This window comes from Sapajus apella, unplaced genomic scaffold (assembly GCF_009761245.1).
Source record: "Sapajus apella isolate SASKATOON/1434 unplaced genomic scaffold, GSC_monkey_1.0 scaffold59, whole genome shotgun sequence".
Taxonomy (NCBI): Eukaryota; Metazoa; Chordata; class Mammalia; order Primates; family Cebidae; genus Sapajus; species Sapajus apella.
The window spans coordinates 8,023,156-8,048,012 of NW_022436999.1; the positions used below are offsets into that span (position 1 = coordinate 8,023,156).

Below are 24,857 nucleotides of genomic sequence, written 5' to 3' on the forward strand. Positions count from 1 at the left end.
CACAATGAATGAAAAATAATCCGCATCAAGATTCATCATCAAGTTTCCAAACAAGAATAAAGATTCCAGGCTGGGCACAGTGGCTCATCTCTGTAAATCCCAGTACTTTGGGAAGCCGAGGAGGGCAGATCACTTGAGGTCAGGAATTTGAGACCAGTCTGACCAACTAGAAACCCCATCTCTAGTGAAAATACAAAAAATAGCTGGGTGTGGTGGCGGGCACCTGAGGTTGCAATGAGCTGAGATTACACCAATGCACTCCAGGCTGGGTGACAGAGCAAGACTCCATCTCAAAAAAAAAAAAAGAATAAGGCTTAAAGGAGGACAGGATGAGGATGGAAAAAGACAGATGAAAAAAACATAAAGAGAATTAGGAATCACAATGGCATTGGCAGGCAGTACCAGGCAGTACAGCACAATGGAATCCACTTGATTTCTTTGTATTTCAGCTTAATAAAAAATTTAAAAGCTGGCTGTAGTGGCTCACGCCTACAATCCCAGCACTTTGGAAGGATTGCTTGAGCTCAGGGGTTTAAGACCAGCCTGGGCAACATGGAGAAACCTCATCTTTACTAAAAACACAAAAAATTAGCCAGGTGCAGTGGCATGTGTCTGTAGTCCTGGCTACTTGGAAAGCTGAGGCAGGAGGATCGTTTGAACCCAGGAGGTCAGGGCTGCAGTGAGCCGTGATTGTATCACTGCAATCCAGCCTGGGCAACACAGCGAGACCCTGTCTCAAAAAAAAAAGAAAAAAAAGGCAGGCGCAGTGTCTTATGCCTGTAATCCTTGCACTTTGGGAGGTCAAGGTGGGTGCATGGCCTGAGCCCAGGAATTCAAGTCCCACCTGGGCAACACAGACAGACCCCATCTCTACAAAAAATTTTTTTTAAACATTAGCCAGTTATGGTGGCACGCGCCTGTTGCCCCAGCTACTTGGGAGGCTGAGATGAGGACTGCCTGTGCCCGGGAGGTGGTGGCTGTAGCGAGCTGTGATCACACCACTACATTCCAGCCTGTGCAAAAGAGTAAGACCCTGTCTCAAAAAAGAAAGAGAGAAAGAGAGAATGAAAGAGAGACAAAGATGGAGAAGGAGAGAGGAGAGGAGAGGAGAGAGGGGAGGGGAGGGGAGGGGAGGGGAGGGGAGGGGAGGAGAGGAGAGGAGAGGAGAGGAGAGGAGAGGAGAGGAGAGGAGGGAAGAGGGGAGGGCAAAACTGGGCTTCAAAGCCAGGCTGTCAGAGTTCCTTGTCTAGTCAGTGCCTAACCAATCAGCCCTCCTGCAAATGACAGCTGTACTCTAAACAAAACACAAAAAAAACCGCTTCCTGAGGGCTCAGCTGACTGAAAAAAGGCAGGCAGATTTTGCGGGAGTTTGAAACTTGGAAGAGAGAACAGCACACAGTTAGTCCCTCTCTTCCCCCACAACTTTTTCTCTCTGGTTTGCCCTCAGGATGGCAGCTGTAGCCCAGGGTGGCAGCAGCAGGCCAGGGGTCAGGGGTCTGGGGCAGGCAGCCAATCCTCTAATGGGAAGCCAACCATCCTTCTGGCAGGAAGACGCAGGCTGCCAGAAACTGCAGAGGAATCCAGAAATAGGAAAGTCAAAGAAGAAAAATCCCAAATTCTGCGTTTAAACTCAGTTCAAGTTTCCACACACGTGCTGGGGGAAACAAAGCAACTTCTAAGCAAGAACTGAGCTCTGAGCTGCTGCAGGAGTGGCTGTTTGCAGCTTGAGTCTAGCCAAGCTGATTGCCTGCTAAACTGAAAACACCAACACCATTCACAGCAACCCAACAGAATCCATACCGTTCTGTTATATGACACCTCCACCATCATTTCACAATGTCCAGGATACAACACAACGTCCCTCAGCACAGGAAGACTCATGGAGCTGACATGCCAACTCAGGACACACAGATGTGGAAATTCTCAGACAAGCAATTTAAAGCAGACATTATAATTACATACTTACCACAGGAAAGTGAAGAAAAATACACTCAAAGAATAAAAAGATGGGAAATCTCAGCTGAGAAACACAAAATATAAATGAGAACCAAACACAAGCAGTGCCTACTCTCCAGCTGTCAACCATAGCTACCTTACTATTGAGCGTAACAGTCCTCAATAAACACTGGTTACTATTATTATCAGCCTTATTAACAATGACATTGGAACCTAGAAGATGACAAAGCAATGCTTACAAAACTCAGAAAGAATACAGTTTATACCATTTCCAATTTAGAAATCTCTAACCAAAGACTCAAGTGTGAGATTAGAACACAGATAACACGCAAGATCTTAAAAATGCATCTCCATGGTACCCTTTTTTGGGATCTGCTGGAATACATGTTTCATGAAAATAAGAAAACCAAGAAAAAAGAGGACAGCGACTTCAATAAAGGAGAGAAGTGAAGTGAATTTCATGCTGAAAGGAAGCTTCAGGATGCCTGCTGTGCAGCAAGCTGAGAGCAATCTGTCCAGACCAAGCAGGAGGGCAGAGGGCTCCAGGAGGGGCGGCTCAAAACGCATGCACACACAGAGACAGGTTACCTGAAGGGTTTGACTGTGTTTAGAGGAATTTTTTATAGCTCTGACAGAGAATTTGGGAAGGAATTCATGATAAGTATATTCATGATATATCCATTAGCTCCAAGACATGAAAGTTACACAAAAAAGCAGATATGATTTCAACATATCATCTGGTATCACTGTAAATTATATTTACATGGTTATACATACTATTTTAATAAAAATAAAAATTTTTTCACTAAAACAGTATCTCGGCTTGGCTATCATTCCATCATAATATGTTTCTCATATACCTTTTGCTTTTTAAAATTATGAAATATTTGAAGCATCCAGGAAAGTATAGCAAATAAAATATAGAACATACATGTATCTAATACATAGCTTAGAATTAGTCATATACACTTCAGGTCTTCGTTGTTAACTATTACAGCTGAAGTCTCCTGTGGAGACTTATCTCATTTCCTTTGCTCTCCCCACAGCAGGAATCACCATGCTAAATTTGGTGTTTCATCTTTCCTATGTATGTTTTTATATTATTACCCCATGATTCCTCTCAGCAACAATACAGAATTTTCTTGCATGTTTCAAATTTTAAGTAAATGTGCTAATCTGTATGGTTTTGGGGCTTTCTTTGTATTTTCTTTTCATTCTTTTAACTCAACAGAGGTTTTTCCATATTGATCCACATAACTCTAGTTAATTCATTTTGACTGCTACATTACACGCTGATGCAACTATACCACACTTACCCATCTCATGCTTATAAGCACTGAATCTGTTTCCAGCTTTTTGCTTTCTTTTTTTTTTTTTTTTTTTTTTTGAGATGGAGTTTCACTCTTGATGCCCAGGCTGGAATGCAATGCACGATCTTGGCTCACCGCAACCTCTGCCTCCTGAGTTGAAGCAATTCCCCTGCCTCAGCCTCCCGAGTAGCTGGGATTACAGGCATGCACCATATATGCCTGGCTAATTTTTGTATTTTTAGTAGAGACGGGGTTTCTCCATGTTGGTCAGGCTGGTCTTGAACTCCAGACCCCTGGTGATCCACCTGCCTCAGTCTTCCAAAGTGATGGGATTACGGGCGTGAGCCACCTTGCACAGCACTTTTTGCTCGTATAAACAAGTCCTGTGCTCCTGTCTCCCGTGTGTGTGCGAGTTTTTGTAGGAGTGGAATGACTGGGTCCTACGCAAGGGCACCTTTGATATATTGTCAAATTGCTCTAAAAACTGGTTAAATCAATTCACTCCCACCAATACTGTTTACCAAGGTGTTGTGTTTTTTTTTTTTTTTTATCTTTGCCAATCTAAAATATAGCATTAAAGAAAGTTTGGAAAAAGGAAGACATTTTAAGTTTTTAAAAATCATTAGATAAACCTAACGTATCTCCTGTGATTTTTGTATTCCCTTCCAAGTCCCTTTTCATTTTCTTTATTTTTCTGAAGTAGAGTCGTGACTGCCTGTTCTCCAAGAGGCCAGGAGAAATCCTGGCTTCTCTCACCTTGCTATCCATTCCGCAGTGCCGTCAAAGAGGTCTGGAGTGATGATGTTGGTCAGAGAGGCTACGGAGGCGGCACAGTATGCGCTTCTGGAAAGACAGAAATGCGAATCATTAAGCTCTACGGAAGAGCTAACGAGGCTCGGTGAACTCCGAGGGCAAACTGCTCGCCTTGCCTAGTAAGCTGTAATCACCTCCTGTCCTCACTTCTGGCACACAGTCAGTCCTCCTGGGTCTCCAACTGAGAAGTGTGACATTCTATTTAGATAGAGTTGCTCACGGCATGGCTTCAGTGAAAGAACATGACATTCTATTCTCCCTACCTCCACATGGGCCAATCTACATCAGAGGAAATAACAGCCAGATCAATTCATGTCAAAAGTGGATTCAGCTCTTCTTTCAAAGATCTATAATGGTTGCCATAAATCGGCGGTATTCAGGTACTCTTGATATGCTCATTCATTCAGATGTTAGTACTGTTTCAGATCCAGGATTTCTGTTTGCAGCCTGGACACATTAAAGATTCACTGTACTTTTTCTGTAACAGATAAACTGCAAAACAGGCCACCAAACTGTAATAGACCAAACAAGGATAGGAATAGGTGAGTCCACTCCAATATACTGCTTAAACCTCTACAGGGAGAAAAGAGCCTTGATTTCTAACTCCTCCCCAGTACACACTCAGACACACAAGTTAAATGAAAAAGGTACACGTCTATTTGTTTTGTGTTTTGTTTTTGTTTTTGAGACAGGGTCTCGCTTTGTCGCCCAGGCTGGAGTGCAGTGGCAGGATCTCAGCTCACTGCAACCTCCGCCTCCTGGGCTCAAGTGATTCTCCCACCTCCAAATGATTCTCCTGCCTCAACCTCCCTGTAGCTAGGATTACAGGCCCACGCCACCATGCCCGGCTGATTTTTGCATTTTTAGTGGAGATCGGGTTTTGCCATGCTGGCCAGGCTGGTGGCGAACTCCTGGCCTCAAGCAATCCACCCACCTCGGCCTCCCAAAGTGCTGGGATTACAGGCATGAACCACCACAACAGCCTATTAAAAAAAATAATTATTATTATACTTGATTTGGAATCATTCTTGCCATTCCATCCTCCCAGCCCTAATTCTTCTTGGAGCACATTTTATTTCAGCTTCTCCCTCTGTCATGGAATACATATACAGACTGCCTTCCCTCCCCCTCTATGGTTTTTTCAAATATCCAGTGTGGGGAAGACAAAAATCACTGGTTTAATTTCTGCTCAAAAATCCTTCTCCTGGCCAGGTGCACACCTGTAATCCGAGCACTTTGGGAGGCTAAGACAGGTGGATCATTTGAGGTCAAGAGTTTGAGACCAGACTGGCCAACATGGTGAAACCTTGCCTCTACTAAAAATACAAAAATTAGCTGGGCCTCATGGGTTCAAGCAATTCTTCTGCCTCAGCCTCCCAAGTAGTTGGGACTACAGGTATATGCCACCACGCTCAGCTAATTTTTGTATTTTTAGTAGAGACAGGGTTTCACCATATTGGCCAGGCTGGTCACAAACTCCTGACCTCATGATCTGACCACCTGGCCTCCCAAAGTGCTAGAATTACAGGCCTAAGCCACCGTGCCCACCTTTTTTTTTTTTTTTTTTTTTTTTTAAAGATAGGATCTCACTTTGCTGCCCAGGCTAGAGTGCAGTGGTGCTATCATGGCTCATTGCAAACTCGAACTCCTGGGCTCAACTGATCTTGCCTCAGCCTCCCAAGCAGTTGGGGCTACAGGTGCAGGCTACCACACCTGGCTAATATTTCTTTTAATTTTGTAGAGACAGGGTCTTGCTATGCTGCCCAGGTTGGTCTTGAACTCCTGGCCTCAAGTGATTCTCTGATCTCAGCCTCTCATAGTGTTGAGATTACAGACATGAGCCACCACACTTGGCCCTGGTTTCCATCTTGCTCAGTATAGACATAACATGACGCCAAACTTACTGACGTGTTCCAAAGAAGTCTCTGTAGAAGCTGCATGCATTATGATCCTACCAGCATTTTTATCAGCCAAAGGCACAGTAGAGGTTTAGTTCCACCAGCAGGCATTGGGAGCACACAAGACTCACATATGCCAATGCCAAATGTGATCATCTACCATCAGCTAACTTTGAAGACCTGATCTAATTTCCTTGTAGTCGTGGGCCTCTTAAAGAGGCTCAAATGCATTTGCTCTTAAATCCTATTGTGACTTCTGAAGTAGGAGGCAACCTATAATACAGTTTGCATCTCACAAGTGGGAGAACTAAGAAGTGATGACAGAAGACAGGAGTCCCAGGGAGGAAACAGGATACAACCTTTTCATGTATTTCCCCTCTTTCCCTCCACCCAGTCATCGCAGCTCTCAAATTTGTCCACTAACTTTCCATCCTTGCTGCCATCACCCAAATTCAAGTCTTATTCAGCCTGGAGTCTTCCTGGTCTCTCTCCCTCCAGCCCTGAAATCAGAGGGCTTTTATTGGAACACTACAATCCATCACTGCACTTGGAGAACTCCTAAGAAAATACAGATCAGATTATACTGCTCCCTTAAAACTCCTCAGAATAAACTCCAGACTCCATAGGAGATTTCAGGGCCTCTATGGCCTATTCCCAGCCTGTCCCTCCATCTCCACTGCTCTCCTGCCCAACAGGCCATCTATACTTCAGCACTGAACTTGTCCTTTCTTGAACAACACATGCTCTCACATCAAACTTTTGTAAATACCAGATCCCTGCCTCTACCTTATTATCCTCACAGAATGTTTCAGATTATATAACCTAGATTAGGTCAGGAATAATGACTCCTTCCTTTCTTAAGAACTGAGAAAAAATGGTGCTTGCTATGAGTTCACTGTGGTTTGATTTTTTGCAGTACACTGGAGTTATAAACCCTTGAGTAGGCTCATCTCTGAAACTATCAGCAGTGTAACAGGGCAGAAAGATCATCCAGAGACTGCTGTCTATACCAGAAGGGCAGCGAGCTAGTTTCCAGATGTCAAACTCTCCCCGGTCACTGCTGCTTCTCTCCAAGTCAAATTCACCCAAACAAGCACTCCTGAGGATTGGCTGATGCTTCCAGGCAAAGGACAATTAAAGAAGCACCAAGTGAAAAATGATGGAATCGGGGTACTAGAAACCAAGCAAAGCAAGAAAAACAGATGCAATCTACTAGCTTTTCTCCATCATTTCATATCTTCAGTCCTTTACATAAATAGAAAGCATGGGCATGAATGGCAGAGCATCACCCAAAGAGCAAAGGTTGGAGAAGACTATGGCTACAGTGCTCTGCAGGGGAACCAATCTGTTACTGGATAAGTTTCTTAGCATTTGTCTTGCACATATAAATAAAGAGCATAGAAAAAAATTGGTGCTGGAATGAATAAGGTAGCAAATAATCATAGCTGAAAAAGGCCTGATAAAATACCCAGATCCTGATATGATTTGTTTGCTTTTGCCTAATAATCTTAGTAAGTTTTTTAAAGCTAACTTTCAAGACTGTGCACATTTAGGGGGAATAGCTACACAACAGGAATGAAAATGTAGTGGCTACAAGGGGAATAAACTCTTTTTAACATTTTCCTTAAGAAGAATCAATGCATACTGCTTTACCTCACTAGTCCTGCTGGCTTCACTGGTATATACGGATCCAAATCTATTTTTTTGTTTGGATCAGACAAGTGAGAGATAGAAGAATATCTTTAACTAAAGGCCTTTACAGGCTGATTACCCACTATATTCTGTAATATATTTTATGCTCTACAACGTTCATGTTTTTTTTCCTCCCCTATACTTTCAAACCAATGGTTAAGCCTGATGCTTAAGCCAGAATATTAACTTGTGTAGAAGCAAACCCAATTACACATAGGCAGAAAGATGGCTTTGCTATAGAAACCTCACAAAATGTACTTCTCAACTAAATAAGCAAACGGCATAAAATTTCAATGAGCCACTGTCTTAGAGAAATGGCTTATTCAATGAATTCCTTGTATGCCTCATAAGTAATCTGCCAGGTGAGGAAGCAACTTGCTTGGAACATCAGACACTTATGGAGGAAAGCAGTAACTTCAAGCCAACTGGCAGCAATCAGTTAATGCGGTTTTACTGCACTACACTCTCTTGACCCACAAGGCTCTCTGCACCTCCCAGAAAAACTCTCGTGCCTCGGGAGGACCTCAGGTGTGAGACATTCTCATGATTCATCAAATTCCCTCAGAAGGTATTTACTGAGGCCCTGCTGGGCTTTCTCCTCCTTATCCCAGAGAGGTGAAGGAATACATTACACCATACAGTTCTTATATTGTGGTATATCATTTTATACCAAACATATGTATTTTTAATTTCTAAAACAAAAGCATTTGTTTCTGTCTTACGTTTTGACATTTACATAAAATAAGCCAAGTGATAATGACACCCCAGGACATCTGTATTGTGGAGGGGGAGACGCCATAAGTGCCCAGGCAGGAGTCAGAAGGCTCAGCCTGTTCTCATATAAATAATGAAGAAGAAAATAACTAGAGCTATAACCATAGTAGTTATTCACAGGTGATCTTAGTTATTCACAGATAATCATTAAGACATATATACACACACTCAGCATAATCTTTTCCTAATGCCTCTCAGGTCTCGAAGTATGAACCTAAGGTGACATTGTGAAAGAAATGACCCTAAGGCAAGACGCTTTATGCCCTCTGTCACACCCATGTAAGGGCTGCTGGAGGGCGCCTTGGCTATGCGGCAGCACCAGTGCTGGGAAAGCGTCTGCTGTTTAGCATGCTATGGAAGGAGATGTCAGAGATGTCTCCTTTCTCGGAGGAGCTAGGAGAAAACTCCGCTCCCCCAAGCTCTTGCGGTGGGCCTGACAGCTACCAGGTAGACTGCAGATATCAGGAGACTTAACTCTCTCTATGTGATGCTGTGCTTCAGTGGTCACGTTCCATGTCCACTTTCACGGTCCGCTTCTGCACCTGGTGCCTTTCTTAGAAGATATAATCAGTAAAAGTAACATAAATCTTAATGTCTTTGTTCTTTCTTGACAAGTATGGAAAAAGTGCTGACGCATTATGCTTCTTACTTCAACTTGGCTGCTTGAAAGTCCTGGGCCCCCATCCCTATGACACGTGATGCATTTGACCCTATCACTCACCACCAATGCCTCGCCCTACCTACCCTGCCCCCAGCTTTGTATTCAATAAAAGTCAGAGTGTGCGGACACTCGGGGCCACTGCAGGACTGGGTGCTTTGGTTGGTAGTGGACCCTGGGCCCAAACTCTTTTTCTCTCGATCTCTGTCTTGTGTCTTATTTCCAGTTTCCCATCTCCGCACCAGTAGAGAGGGGTTCACAGAACCCTTTAGGGCTGGACCCTACACTGTATCACATCTGAATGATTCTGACGTGTCACTGACATGTCATCCTAGGTGTCATTCTAAGATAAAGCAGCAGCTTCCCCAGGATGTTCCTTAGGCTTGGCGTCTCTAACGGCAGATGAGCTCTTGAGTCAACTGATGTGGCAGCCTATGCCAAACCCCACTCACCTCACGTCCACCTCACCTCCAACATGCATGAGAAAGGAGCCATCAGGTTGCTTCAGGGAGTACAAATACTGAAGAAGCTTCTCTCTGAGAAAGAGGCAGGAGAGGCAACAGTCAGTACACGTCAGCAGGTGGGGAAAACTCTGGGTTTCTGTCGCTGATGGCTTTCCCTGTACCTGTTAATGACGTCATAGGCCTCCTCGGTGCCAATGATGCATAGTGCATTGACTGCTGCATATGTGGGTGCAAGGTGTGGATACTGACCAGGGCCACCTCCAAAGCCGCCTTCTGGGCTCTGACATAGCTCCAGGAACTGACACACACTAGGTACACAGCCAAAGGGTAAAAACAATGTCAGAGAGCATTAATGTCAAAACACCAAATTCCCACCAGATTCCAGGCCTTTCCAATGACCCCCCCTGCCCCAGAAGTGGGGGAACCCCTCCTCAGAAGGGCTTTATTCTCTCCCCAGCTATCATTATTGCCTCCTCCTCTGAGTTTCATTCTTAAGCACTTGTCTAGTCATGAAGCAAGGAACACAAGGCTGGGAAAAAACAGGCTTTCATGGATATGGGGTAAGAGTCTCCCACATTTCCTAAACAAACCTTTCCCATAGTTTCCACTCAACTCACTGCCCTGGACCTGTGATACCAGCCTCCTCCTCCTTGCCTTTGGGAACCTTCCAGCCTTTGAATTTTGCCGAAACATGGTGTTCAACTGCTTGTTTCCACACTAACTATCCTAGTCAGGATCTATCACCTAGGCCTACCACGAACACGTCAAGAGAGGTTTTCTCACTCCCACTGCCGCCTGAGCCGCTGTGGGCCACTGATTGCTATTCCTTCCACCAGTAAGAAGCAAGCTTTATTTTTTTGTGGGGGACGGGGTTTCCCTCTGTCACCCAGGCTAGAGTGCATCTCAGCTCACTGCGGCATCTGCCTCCTAGGTTCAAGCAATTCTTTTGCCTCACCCTCCCAAGTAGCTGGGATTACAGGTGTGTGCCATCACTCCCAGCTACTTTTTGTATTTTTAGTAGAGATGAGGGTTCACCATATTGGCCAGGCTGGTCTCAAACTTCTGACCTCAAGTGATCTGCCTGCCGCAGCCTCCGAAAGTGCTGGGATTACAGGCATGAGCCACCGCGCTCGGCCAAGAAACATGTTTTTAACGGGGCCTGACTCCATGGCTGAAAGAATAGAAGAGAGGCAGGCTGCTCTCATGCTCACCTTAATTGCAGTAAATCTAAGAGAAGCTGCGCTGACTCACCATGAGAATGCCTCCCAGCCTGTGAGTTCTTGGAGAATTCTCCACATTAATGCAAACAGGCTCGCACTCCCTCACTGAGGGAAGCTGTTTTCTGAGGGTTTGCTTCCAAGCCTGGCACCAGGCTGTGCGGAAGTTACAGCCTTGCTTTAGGTGAAATCAGGAGAGTCCTATTATTAGTCCAGGGTCCTCTGAAGAGCACCAGAAAGGGTGCCCCAGGAAAGCCCTGGTTAGCAAGCTGTTTCTCCACAGCTCAGCTGGGTCGCAGCCTTCCAGTCGGGAGAAACCTCCATTTAGAACAAGCAAACTGTCTTTGCCGTGTTCACGGGGCCTTCGTTCCTGGGTGCTTTCACCTCATTATTTCCTTGCTACTGCTGCCCCAGAAAGACTACATAGCCTAGTTACTCTCCATGAAGACACAAGTTTATGACTGTTTGCCAACATCACATTTAATTACTTTTGATTTCAGACTTCCCATTATCTGGGCAGGGAAAGCAAAAGCAAATGCTGCTGCCTTGCTCTGTGAGTCCTGAAACGTCACACGCTAATACAACACACACTTCTTTTTGCACTTAAATTTTTACTGTGAGAAACACAAGGATTGAAACTGAAGTTGAAGACAATTATGTGGCACTATAGCCATTATTGTTGGTTTTTTTTTTTGTTTTTTTTTTTGAGAGAGGGTCTTACTCTGTCTGCCAGGCTGCAGGGCAGTGACACAATCACAGCTCACTACAGCCTCAACCTCCCCTGACTCAAGCTATCCTCACACCTCAGCTTCCCAAGTAGTTGGAGCTACAGGCATACACCACCGCACCTGGAATAATTTTTGTACTTTTTATAAAGATGGGGTTTCACCACGTTGCCCAGGCTGATCTTGAACTCCTGGGCTCAAGCAATCCTCCCACCTCAGACTCCCAAAGTGTTGGGATCACAGGCACAAGCCATGCCCAGCATGTGACACATTTTTAACAGTTAATTTTTGTAGAGGACCTGAATTTGTTCCTTCTTCCAAATCATCAATTCTTATGACATTTCCAATAAATAAATAGCTAATAAACTCATGCCCTAACAAAGGCTGGCTGCACTAGCATGCCAAAAGCTTTCTGTACCACAAAGATAAAAGGTTTTAGCTGATACAAAACTTAACAGCACATTTTTTAAAAGAAAAAGAGTCACCTAGTTATCCACCCCTTCCCCAGCTCCTAAGATAGAATCATGCCAAATGCAACACTACTGACCCTGTCACCTAAAGACTGGAATTAGTTAGGATCTGAATGCACCAGACACCTTGATATCATCACTCCATGCCAACCTCCCTCAGCTGACATGCTGCATCTGACTGGGGCTGTGGCAGTAGCTGGAGGTTGGGCTTCTCTTGATCTCAGACGCTTCCGTATTACAGAACATTCTGATCCCAAAGCTTTCCAATTTGGACCTTAAGGAATTGGCAAGTTGACCATGAACTACCAGCTGTCATTAATAGACTTCTTCGCAATTCTGAAAACCAAAATGTCAATGACACTTCTATCTATATATAGAAAAAAAAAATAAAAAAAAAAAAAAAAAAGGTTGCACGTGCCTGTAGTCCCAGAGACTCGGGAGGCTGAGGCAGGAGAATTGCTTGAACCTGGGAGGTGGAGGTTGCAGTGAGCCGAGATTGCCACTGCACTCCAGCCTGGTGCCTGGCAACAGAGCGAGACTCTGTCTCAAAAAAAAAAAAAAAAAAAAAAAAAAAAAGCCAGGCATGGCAGTTCACACCTGTAATTCCAGCACTTTGGGAGGCCAAGGCAGGAGGATCACTTGAAGCCAGGAGTTTGAGACCAGCCTGGCCACCACAGTGAGACTCCAGCTCTACAAAAAAATAAATTTTTTTTTCACAAAGGTAGAGGGAGAAAAGCTTATAGGGACAAGACATTCACCAACAAATAAACGATTACAAGCAAAAACATTATACAAACACCAAGTGGCACGTTTTGTGAAAAACAAGTATTTACAAAATCATTCGTGTAGAAATATGACTGAAAGGTGTAACAGATCAATTTTCTTCAACGTCGGCAAGGCGTTTCATTCTAGCTTACATGCCAATTACCACCAAAGTGGGAATCTATCTTCTACATTACGAATTTTCAGGCCCAAAGTGTGTGCACCAGAATCTGTAGAAGGCTAATAAAGAATACAGAGACCGAGGCTTGCTGAGGCAGAAAGGATCCTGGGCCTCTGTATTTTTAAATTCCCAGGTGATTCAGATACACGCAAAGTTTGAGCCATAGCAAGTCCTTGCTGCCCAACTAAAGTTACCTGGGGATGTTCTTAAAAATCCCAACACCCAGGCCACACCTAACTCCAATTAAACCAGAATTACTATGGTGAGACCCAGATGGCAGAATTTTTTTAAAAACTCCCCATGTGACTCCAATGTTCAGCTGGTTATCAGTGCTTCTCAAACTTGAGTTGCACAGAAATCACCTGTGGACACTGTGAATCAGAGCTGCAGCTCTAATTAAGTAGAACTAGATGGGCCTGAGAGTCCTCATTTCTTGTAAGTTCCCAGGTGATGGCAATGCTCCTGGTCTGGGGACCACATTTTGAGTAGCAATGAGATACATCTGTGCTGTCCAATGGGCCGCCACTAGCCACATGAGGCGATTTAAATTTTCAATCATTTAAAATGGAAAATTCAGCTCTTCAGTCACACAAGCCACATTTCAAGTGCTTAACAGCTACCTGTGGCTAGCGGTGAATATAGAACATTTATAGAAGTTTATAAACATCTATGGACATTTACAGAATATAGAACATTTCTATTATCACAGCAAGTTCTACTGGACACCACCACTCTATCATTGCATCATTAGAGAGTACGTAAATCCTGTAAGATTTCAAGTTCAAAGCAGGGATCTCAGTGACTGCCTCTCTGCCTTATAAGTTTACGGGGACTCTTCGGTGATGCCTGAGGACTGATCTAAAGTGGTTGATTCTGGCCAGGCCTGGTGGCTCATGCCTATAATCCCAGCACTTTGGCTGAGGCAGGAGGATCGCTTCAGCTCAGGAGTTTGAGGCTACCCTGGACAACATGACAAAACCCAGCCTCTACAAAAAATACAAAAATTAGCCAGGCACGGTGGTACATACCTGTAGCCCCAGCTACTCGGGAGGCTGAGGTGGGAGGACCACTCGAGCTTGGGGAGGTCCAGGTGCAGTGAGCTGTGATTGTGCCCACTGCACTCTGGTCTGGGCAACAGAGTGAGAGACCCTGTCTCAATCAATCAATTAATTAATGTTGATTCTAAACACTGTCATCAATTTGGATGGATTCAAAAGCATGTACAATAAATAAGCATATAATACAAAATGAACATCGAAACAAATCAGAAGCCAATAAGAATAAAACAAATGAAATAGGTACAAATAGCAAGAATTATGCTTAGCGATGGCAGGGGTGGGGGATGGGTAAGGCACATAAATAGAAGATGGGAAATGACTAGGAACATTGCAGGAAAAGATCAGCAACGAGGGTCCATGAGTTGCGAAGAGCAACAATAAAAATACTTGTTAAAAGCATCATAAACATAGCATTAGAACTGTATCTGGCTTTAGCTTCCATTTTCCACCTCAAAGGGAATCCACATTAGAGTTGTAAAAAGGGCTAGATTGTTAAAGTATTTGGCTGGGTGTGGTGGCTGGTGCCTGTAATCCCTAGACTTTGGACTTTGGGAGGCAAAGGCAGGAGATCACTTAAGGCCAAGAGTTTGAGACCAGCTTAGGCAACATAGCAAGACCTTATCTCTATTTTTAAAATAAATTCAGATAAAAGGCTTAATTTTTTTCTTTTTTTGTTTTGAGAAGGAGTCTCACTCTATTGCCAGGCTGGAATGCAGTGGCGCGATCTCGGCTCACTGCAATCTCCACTTCCCAGGTTCAAGTGATTCCCTGGCCTCAGCCTCCCCAGTAGCTGGGACTACAGGTGCACACCACCATGCCGGGCTAATTTTTTGTATTTTAGTAGAGACGGGGTTTCACCACATTGGCCAGGTTGGTCTGGATCTCCTGAGTTCGTGATCTGCCCACCTCAGCCTCCCAAAGTGCTGGAATTACAGGCGTGAGCCACCGCACCCAGCCTAAAAGACTTAATATTACAGACAATCACAATGAGGAAGCTACCCAGCAAAATACCTTAAGTATATGAAGGATAATTACATGAACAATCTAGTAGGTAAAAACTGAGGCTAATTTGTAACAAGAAGTATTTAGGTTACATTAAAAACTTCAGCACTAGAGTACACTATCATGGACAGACTTAAGGCCTAGGATAAGTTATAAAGATTATAGCTGTGTTCTTCACAATTGGGCAGGTTTTAAAAAAAAAAAGATTATAGCTTTGGAAATAGGAACAGTCATTCACGGACAGAACAGCTTAGGAGGAGATGCAAATGCAAGATGCATGAGCTGGTATGACATCAGGCTTGTTCTCATACTAACTGTAAACAGCTTCAGCTTCAGCTTCAGCTTGATACAGTGAAGAGGAAATCTTCCCTAGGTAGCGTACGACAATGAACAGGTGAAGACGGGCAGCATATCTTGTTGATTCTGGGTGGCCTGTGCCGCTCACAGAGTCAGACGTATTATTTGACCATTCATCAAGCGCTGGCAAGTCTCTAGATGGCTAGAGACTTTTGGAAGTCTCTAGATGGCAAGTCTTTTGGAAGAATGGTCAAGTCGGAAATTGGCTACTTTAGGCCGGGTGGCTCATGCCTGTAATCACAGCACTTTGAGAGGCTGACGTGGGCGGATCACTTGAGGCCAGGAGTTCAAGACCAGCCTGGTCAACATGGCAAAATCCCATCTCTACAAAAAATACAAAAATTAGCCAGGCATGGTGGCATGTGCCTGTAGTCCCGGCCCCTTGGGAGGCTGAAGCAGGAGAATCGCTTGAACCCAGAAGGTGGAGATTGCAGTGAGTCGAGATTGCACCAGTGTACCAGTCTGGGCGACAGAGCAAGCCAGACTTCTTCTCAAAAAATAAAAAAATAAAACGAAACAAAACAAAGAGGCAAACTAAAGTTCTACCTACCTATGGACTGGGCATGGTACCTCACACCTATAATCCCAGTGTTTGGGGAGGCTAAGGCAGGAGGATCACTTGAGCCCAGGAGGTCGAGACCAGCGCAGGCAAAACAGCAAGGCACTGTCTCTACCAAAAATAAAGAAAACATTCCCGGCTATAAATACGTTATTCTTGAAACCTCTGATACTAGCAGGAACAATTTAGCCTTGCTGGCTTTGGTCAGCAGTCATAGCAGCTGACAAAAGTGATTTTGTCCACTAGAGGGAACCCAGCTTATCATACTGTTCCCTAAACAAACAGAAGCAGAGCAGTGAACAAAATAGGAAAGAGAAACCTTTGTATAAGTGTAGGGGGCGTGTGTGTTGCATGCACGGGAAAGAAGAAGTCAGGAAAATAATACAACTGTAGAGCTCGACTTTCTGCCCTAGGTCACCTTAATATATTTGTATGAAGAAAGAAAACTGAATGCATTTCAAAGCATTTCATTTCCCTGTGCAAGATAAATAAAAAGGCAATATTCTATTTCAGCTAGTCTAAAAAGTCTTCTATTTGTATAGAAGTCCTTAAGATTACTCTGTATCTTACAAAAATAGTTTATTTCCTTATGGGTCAGAGTTACCAGGCTTTGTTCGTAACAAGTGTTATCTGCATCTAGAAGTAACTACCTCCTGGGCACAAAGCAAAATACATTAATGCAAAGTCTAAGAAATATTTAAAATTCATTAAATCAATGCTTAGAAGAACCACAGGTAAAGCTTTTAAGGCATCTATGAAACAGAAACTCTCATTAACTGTCAAGTGGTTTTTGAAATGAGGACAAATCAGCTTTTATTTCTAAGCCATTCCTTTAACTATGAAACAGTAAAGGATCTGTTGTAGAAATTTCAAAAAATCCAAATAAGCTTAGGAAAAAAAGTTGTGGGGTTTTTTTGTTTTTTTGAGACACAGCCTCACTCTGTTGCCCAGACTGGAGTGCAGTGGTATAATCTCAGCTCACTACAACCTCTGCCTCCTGGATTCAAGCGATTCTCCTGCCTCAGTCTCCCGAGTAGCTGGGATTACAGGTACCAGCCACCAGACTCAGCTATTTTTTTGTATTTTTAGTAGAGACGGGGTTTCACCATGTTGATCAGGCTGGTCTCAACTCCTGACCTCCAGAGATCTTCCTGCCTCAGCCTCTCACAGTCCTGGGATTACAGGTATGAGCCACTAGACCCAGCTAGAAAGTTTTGCTGTTTTTTTTTTTAAGACAGAGCCTCACTCTGTCGCCCAGGCTGGAGTGCAGTGGCATGATCTCGGCTCATCGTAACCTCTACCTCCAGGATTCAAGCGAGTCTGCTGCCTCAGTCTCTCGAGTAGCTTGGATTACAGGCATCCACCACCACTCCTGGCTAATTTTTGTAATTTTATTAGAAATGAGATTTCCTCAAGTTGGCCAGGCTGGTCTTGAACTCTTGACCTCAGGTGATCCGCCAGCCTTGGCCTCCCAAAATGCTAGGATTGCAGGTATGAGACACCACACCCGGCCCCGAAAGTTTATAAAATCACTTTTAACCCCATCATCGAGAAGTAAGTACTATGTGTGTATGTATCTTTCCGGTTTTCTCTATGCATATAATCATCTATATGTTTAATATATGTAAATTAAATCTTCTAAACTATTTTCATTTCACATCTCTCTATATAAATACATGCATTTTAACATAAATATACACATTTATGGATTTATTGAGACAGGGTCTTGCTCTGTTGCCCAGGCTGGAATGCAGTGGTGCCATCATGGCTCACTGCATCCTAAACTCCTGAATCCAAGTGACCCTCCTGCCTCGGCCTCCTGAGTAGCTAGAACTACAGGTGTGTACCACCACACTCAGCTATTTTTATTTTTCATTTTTGAGATGAGGTCTCACTATGTTGCCCAAGCTAGTCTTGAATTCCTAGGCTCCAGTGATCCTCTGGTCTTGGCCTCCCAAAGTGCTAGGATTACAGCTGTGATCAGGCCTGACCATATTTATAACTTTTTTAATGGTTGTATAGTATTTCACTGAATGTACTGTACCATAACTGACTTACATTTTATTTTTTAAATTTATTTATATTTTTGAGATGGAGTGTCGCTCCATCGCCCAGGCTGGAATGGCATGATCTTGGCTCACTGCAACCTCCACTTACCTCCTGGGTTCAAGTGATTGTCCTGTCTCAGCCTCCCATGAGATTACAGGCTGGGATTACAGGCATGTGCCACCATAGCCAGCTAATTTTTGTATTTTCGTAGAGACTGGGTTTCACCATGCTGGCCAGGCTGGTCTCAAACTTCTGACCTTAAGTGATCCGCCTGCCTCGGCCTCCCAAACTGCTGAGATTACAGGAGTGACCTATGACACCCAGGTTTACATTTAAAAATGTTTATAAGCATTCCCTATTGTTGATATTTAATTTAGGTTGCTTCCAGTGAAGGACTTTAAGGGCTACTCTCTTCCTATGTGGCATTGTCCCAAAAGCAGCACTGACAACTTCCTCAGAAAAGCCCTCACTATAAAACACCAAGTACAGAGCCTAGAAAACACTCAGGCAATTTTGGCTCAAGTTCTTCTACCTCAGGCACCCACTGTGATTCTCTCTTCCAGTCTCTCACGGGTCTGCGGCCTCCTCCATCTAGCGTTTGAACTCAGGCTCACAAAAATCCCCCATTTCTTCTTTCTTCTCTCACAGCCGACTTTCCCATTGTATAAGAGTGAAAGGAAAACTTTCCAAATATCCTGATTGTGTAGGAGTGAAGGAAAAACTTCCCAAACAATCCCCAGGCCCCCAGCTGGCATTTCAAAAACACACGAGGCTGGATGTGGTAGCTCACGCCTGTAATCCCAGCACTTTGGGAGGCTGAGGTGGGTGGATCACCTGAGGTCAGGAGATCAACACCAGCCTGACCAACAAGGTAAAATCCCACCTCTACTGAAAATACAAACATTAGTCAGGCATGGTGGTGGGTACCTGTAATCCCAGCTACTCAAGAGGCTGAGGCAGGAGAATCGCTTGAACCTGGGACGCAGAGGCTGCAGTGTGCCGAGATAGTGCCACCACACCCCAGCCTGGGTGACAGAGTGAAACTCTGTCTCAAATAAAAAAAGAAAAAGAAAAAGAAAAAAGACAATACATGGGCCTTTAACAATTAAATTCCTGTTACTGCAGAAATTGTGTCCAACTCTCCTTCTAGTGCTGGAAGCAGCCAGGCTTGCAGTGGCATCCCAATGATCAAAACAATGCACTTGCCTCTCCCTCAGAAAGCATCCTACACACCACAAGGGTTAATGGGCTAATTCTTTATTATCTTCCCCATCCACATTCATCACAAGACACCCTGCCCAGGAAGGCAAGAATGAGATGTTATTGTTAAGACAGAATGAATGAGACAATGTGCAGTTCTGTTCTTCTGACCTGACAATGTGACCAAGGCAGGGGCTCTGTGACCAGAGAGGGGCCCTAGCTAGCCTCTGTGTGTCCCAGCACAGCTGCCTCCTTGTGCTGTGGAGAAACGAACCTGGCTCAGAAGTCTCTCAACCCAGATGCCTCACCTTCAGGAGCACCAGGGGAAGCCGAGAAATTCGACATGCTGCCCAGAGCCCATGCTGCCTCTCAGCAGATCTCTTGGATCTAATTCCTGGCTGCCCTTTCCTAGCCCAGGTATCCCTAGGACTGGAGTCATGATCAGTCTTTTCTTCTTTAATATATAAATAGTGAAGAGTGTTTGGGAATGATGTACCAGATCGAGAATGCCATCTGTACAAGGAGCTTGGGAAGAAGATCAGTTGCTTGGATCTCTAATCATCAATCAGGTTTAGGAAAACTGAGGGTCACGGCATTTTTATGCCATGCCAGTAACACATCCAGTCTCATCAAGAGCTGCACAGTCCCTCCAGGCACCGGGGAGGAGGTACTTCTATAGAGGTGTGTAGGAAAGGCAAAGGCATTTTTATACACCGGACTGCCACATGCTTCCCCACAGAAACTTTTCAAATGCATACTGTACTTTCTGGCAAAATCATGTCTCTCAGAGTTGATGATAAAGACTTTTCTCAAAGACCAGAGTCAAGAGCCAAAAGAAAAGGCCACAGAAGAAGCCAGAATTCTTCTCTTGGAAGTTCAAAGTCTTGTTCTACCCACCAGCTTACATTAGGTTTCTAAAGCGAAGGAGTTTCAGGAAGTTGCTGGAGGTCATGAGAAGGGCAAGGATTTGTTTGTGGTACTGTTTTTTTTTTTTTTCCATTCCAAACAAGTAAAACAGAAGCAAAACAAAATCCGGAACTCAAAATACAATTTCAGAGAACACCCCAGATTTCCCAAAGCCAGACTCACTCTGTAGCCACTATCTGGGGGATGGGTTCATCAAGCAGCTCCAAGCTGTGCAGAATCCAATAGCAGAGCCATGGGCGGCTGGCATCCAGACACTGGGAGAGACAGGAGAGAAAACAGCCCTTATTCACAATCACTCCAAGACACTGCTGCCAAGGCCATATCTGTCGCACTCCCAGCAGCCTGGCAAAGGGAAGGAGGGCACCCTTGCTCAAACAATAATCAGTGAATAAAGGACACTTCACTTTGTGGCCTTAGCCAGGAGCTGAAATGACCATCTGTTACAAAAAAAGACAACAGGGCCAGGCACGGTGGCTCATACCTGTAATCTCAGCACTTTGGGAAGCTGAAGCGGGTGGATCATTTAAAGTCAGGAGTTCAAGACCAGCCTGGCCAACATGGCAAAACCCTGTCTCTATTAAAAATACAAAAATTAGCCAGGTGTGGTGATGTGCGCCTGTATTCCCAGTTACCTGGGAGGCCGAGGCAGGAAAATCACTCAAACCGGGGAGGCAGAGGTTGCAGTGAGTTGAGATCACACCACTGCATTCCAGCCTGCGTGACAGAGCAAGACTCCGTCTCAAAAAAAGAAAAAAGAAAAGAAAAAAAAGACAACAGGATTAAAAAATGTGACCCTGAACCTAAAGAATCCCTCCCTGATAGGCGTCTAAGGAAGGCTAAGAGGAGGACTTCTTATTGGCCAGGAGGTTAGGGGCTGCTGTTTTCTCAGTGGAGAACCAAGGCGATACACACTCTCCGATGAGATTTCCTGGGTTAACTCAATCATTGATTCAATAAATATCTGATACCATCTACTTGTGCCAAGCACTGTATTAGACATTGTGGGAATGATAATAAAATTTGGTTTCTACTCTTTATTTTTTTTGAGACAGGGTCTCGCTCTGTCACCCAGGCTAGAGTGCAGTGGTATGATCTCAGCTCACTGCAGCCTCAATCTCCTGGCTCAAGCAATCCTCCCACCTCACCCTCCTAAGTAGCTGGGACTAGGGGCCCACACCACCATGCCTGGCTAATTTTTTAAGTTTTTATAGAGACAGGGTACCAGTATCTTGCCCAGGCTGATCCTGAACTCTTGGGCTGAAGCAATTCAGCTGCCTCTGCCTCCCAAAGTGCTGAGATCACAGGCGTGAGCCACCATGACTGGCCTGGTTTCTGTTCTTGAGACACTTGGGATATGGAACGCGTGTCATTATCTATAGAGGAAGAGAGCACTGGACAGACATATAAGTTACCTTGTGTCTTTCTGGAACAACATGTGTACATATACCTGGAGAAATGCTGTAATGGGCAGAAACAGAGTTTTGAGGGAGCATATGGAAGAGACTAATTCTGCCTGGGGGAGCTAGGAAAGGCTTCCAAAGGGGACATGCAGATACTTTTGATCCTAATTAAACCACAAATAATTATTGAGCATTCAAGGCTAGGCAGGGTAGGTAGGAGTACTGCCCCAGTTTTATTAATTAAAATATATAAATGAGGTCCAGAGATTTAACTTTTTTCAGATTATAAAAATAGTAAATGTCAGGGCTGAGGCAGGAACCTAGGTTTTTAGACTCAATCCAGTATTCTTTCTGTTGGCCCAAGCTGCCCTCTCCAAAACTGTGCTGACATCCCAAACTGTGGCTAATTCGCCACCTGGAAGGCAGGCTGGTGCGCTACTGAAGACACGGTCAGGGATGTGGCCTAAGTTTGAATCCCAGCTCCTCATCTTATAGCTATGTGCCTTTAAGCAAGTGATTTAATCTTGCTTAATCTGTTTTATTACTTGCAAAAAACAAAAGGTTGATCTACCTCAGATAGTTACGAGATTTTTTTTTTTTTTTTTTTTTTGAGACGGAGTTTCACTCATGTTACCCAGGCTGGAGTGCAATGGCGCGATCTCGGCACACCGCAACCTCCGCCTCCTGGGTTCAGGCAATTCTCCTGCCTCAGCCTCCTGAGTAGCTGGGATTACAGGCACGCACCACCATGCCCAGCTAATTTTTTGTATTTTTAGTAGAGACGGGGTTTCACCGTGTTGACCAGGATGGTCTCGATCTCTTGACCTCGTGATCCACCCGCCTCGGCCTCCCAAAGTGCTGGGATTACAGGCTTGAGCCACCACGCCCGGCCGATTTTTTTTTTTTTTTTTTCTTTTTTTGAGACGGAGTTTCGCTCGTTACCCAGGCTGGAGTGCAATGGCGTGATCTCGGCTCACCGTTGCAACCTCCGCCTCCTGGGTTCAAGCAATTCTCCTGCCTTAGCCTCCCGAGTAGCTGGGACTACAGGCATGCACCACCATGCCCAGCTAATTTTTGTATTTTTAGTAGAGACGGAGTTTCACCATGTTGACCAGGTGGTCTCGATCTCTTGACCTTGCTTGCGATCCACCCTCCTCAGCCTCCCAAAGTGCTGGGATTATAGGTGTGAGCCACCGTGCCCGGCCTAGTTACGAGATTTAAATAAGAGAATGCAGCCTGGCACAGTGGCTCACGCCTATAATCCCAGAACCTTGGGAGGCTGAGGCGGATGGATTGTTTGACATCAGGAGTTTGAGACCAGCCTGGCCAACATGGTGAAACCTGTCTCTACTAAAAATACAAAAATTAGCCAGGCGTGGTGGTGAACACTGTAATCCTGGCCACTCAGGAGGCTGCGGCAGTAGAATTGCTTGAACCTGGGAGGTGGAGGTTGCAGTGAGCCAAGATCGTGCCACTGCACTCCAGCCTGGGTGACAGAGCTTTTAGCACACCGTTCAATAAATTGTTAGCGAATATGGTACCAACTGTATCATAACCATTGAGGACTTGAGACAATGACTGATAGACCACAGGGCAAATCTAGCCCATGGATGTGTACTGTTTAATTGGAAGTAGCTGCAACATTTGTCAGGAGAGTCACATAAATATGTGGGTTTCCAGCTTCATTTGGAAGAAAAAAAAAATGATCTGGCAACCGTGGATCTGTATTCCTAGATGGCAGCAACGGGTGGGAGCAGGATAAGGGCACGGGGTCTCCAGTTAGCCTCAGCCTCCAAGCAGCCCACTTCACTGACTTATGCTGCCTGCCTGGGCCCTACAGGCATTTGAGTTGGCAAATCACTGCCACGAATAATCAAATGTGGAACCCAAATAAAAAGCAGATTAAAACAGAGATGCTGCCCTGTGTTAAGCAGGACAGAAAGACTGGAGCCTTCCTGTTCACATTCACCCTTTGCCTGCCACTCAACCCCTTCCAACATCTGTCCTCCTCCATCGCCACCCAGCCCTGAGGTTGCTCTGGGAAATACTTAAGATCTACTCCGAAATAGTAGTGTTAAACTCCAAGGAGCACCCTCTACACTGATCTTCTAATCAGGAGAGAAATTAGATCTTCTTATTACAAGTAAGGGTTTTTTTTTTGTTTACTGTTTTTTTGAGGAGGGAGTTTCGCTCTTGTTACCCAGGCTGGAGTGCAATGGCGCGATCTCGGCTCACCGCAACCTCCGCCTCCTGGGTTCAGGCAATTCTCCTGCCTCAGCCTCCTGAGTAGCTGGGATTACAGGCACGTGCCACCATGCCCAGCTAATTTTTTGTATTTTTAGTAGAGACGGGGTGTCACCATGTTGACCAGGATGGTCTCGATCTCTTGACCTCGTGATCCACCCGCCTCGGCCTCCCAAAGTGCTGGGATTACAGGCTTGAGCCACCGCGCCCGGCCCAGTAAGGGGTTTTTGTCTCTTTAATGAAGATATGAAAATTAATGCACTAGAAGGAGTGCTGAAGTTGGAAAATTTTTAATCATTATGATACATATTTAACAGGTTTGGGCAATAATCCTCAACAAATGTTAAAGCCAGAGAGCAAGAAATTAGATCAGCTTATAGGGCAAAGGGTTAAGGGTGAACAGATAACTGGCTTTAGTTAGCTGTCAAGGGGGTCTAGATAAAGCATGTGAACCCCTCAGACAGGATCTAATAACAGAGAAAGCCCCATCCTATCTAGGGTGCTCCACTCGCTCTAGAAGAGACTGGGTTCTGCCCTTTCAGGGCTGAAGTCCCAGCTCTGTGACAGCACCCTGCCTCCTGCCAAAACCACAGAGAAGAGTGACTCTGCAACAGGTCAGCCCCAACAGTCTTTAACATTTAAACAGAAAAACGGAGAAAGGGTATAGTGGCTCACGCCTGTAATCCCAGTACTTTGAGAGGCCAAGGTGGGTGGATCACTTGAAGTCAGGAGTTCGAGACCAGCCTGACCAACACTGTGAAACCCCGTCTCTACTAAAAATGCAAAAATTATCTGGGCATGGTGGTACACACCTATAATCCCAGCTACTCAGGAGGCTGAGACAGAAGAATCGCTTGGACCCAGAAGACGGAGGTTGCAGTACACTGAGATTGCACCACTGCACTCCAGCCTGGGTGACAGAGTGAGACTCCATCTCAAAAAAAAAAAAAAGAAAAAAGAAAAGAGGACGATTTGGCAGATAATTTGACAGCAAGCATTCTTGGGCAGCATGTTTACCTCATAGGCATCTGTCAGTTGTCGAAGGCCTCTTTTCAGATAATGGAAGTGCTTCTCCCTCTGCAAAATAAGCCTGGAAAGACAAACAGCTTATAAGCCCATTCCAATAGCTTATGCTTCCACC

The 24,857-nt window shown here is 44.8% G+C and overlaps 1 protein-coding gene across 1 annotated transcript in view; it reads right to left on the reverse strand.

The window, feature by feature from the left end:
- Nucleotides 1–24,857, reverse strand: part of LOC116528569 (protein farnesyltransferase subunit beta) — a 75,369-nt gene that overhangs the window by 22,463 nt on the left and 28,049 nt on the right. The window contains exons 3-7 of the mRNA XM_032245870.1: nt 24,734–24,806; nt 20,235–20,326; nt 9,727–9,873; nt 9,554–9,637; nt 4,023–4,109 (exon numbers count right to left, since the gene is read on the reverse strand). Coding sequence (XP_032101761.1) covers nt 4,023–4,109; nt 9,554–9,637; nt 9,727–9,873; nt 20,235–20,326; nt 24,734–24,806 — 483 coding nt within the window. The remainder of the gene's footprint in view (nt 1–4,022; nt 4,110–9,553; nt 9,638–9,726; nt 9,874–20,234; nt 20,327–24,733; nt 24,807–24,857) is intronic.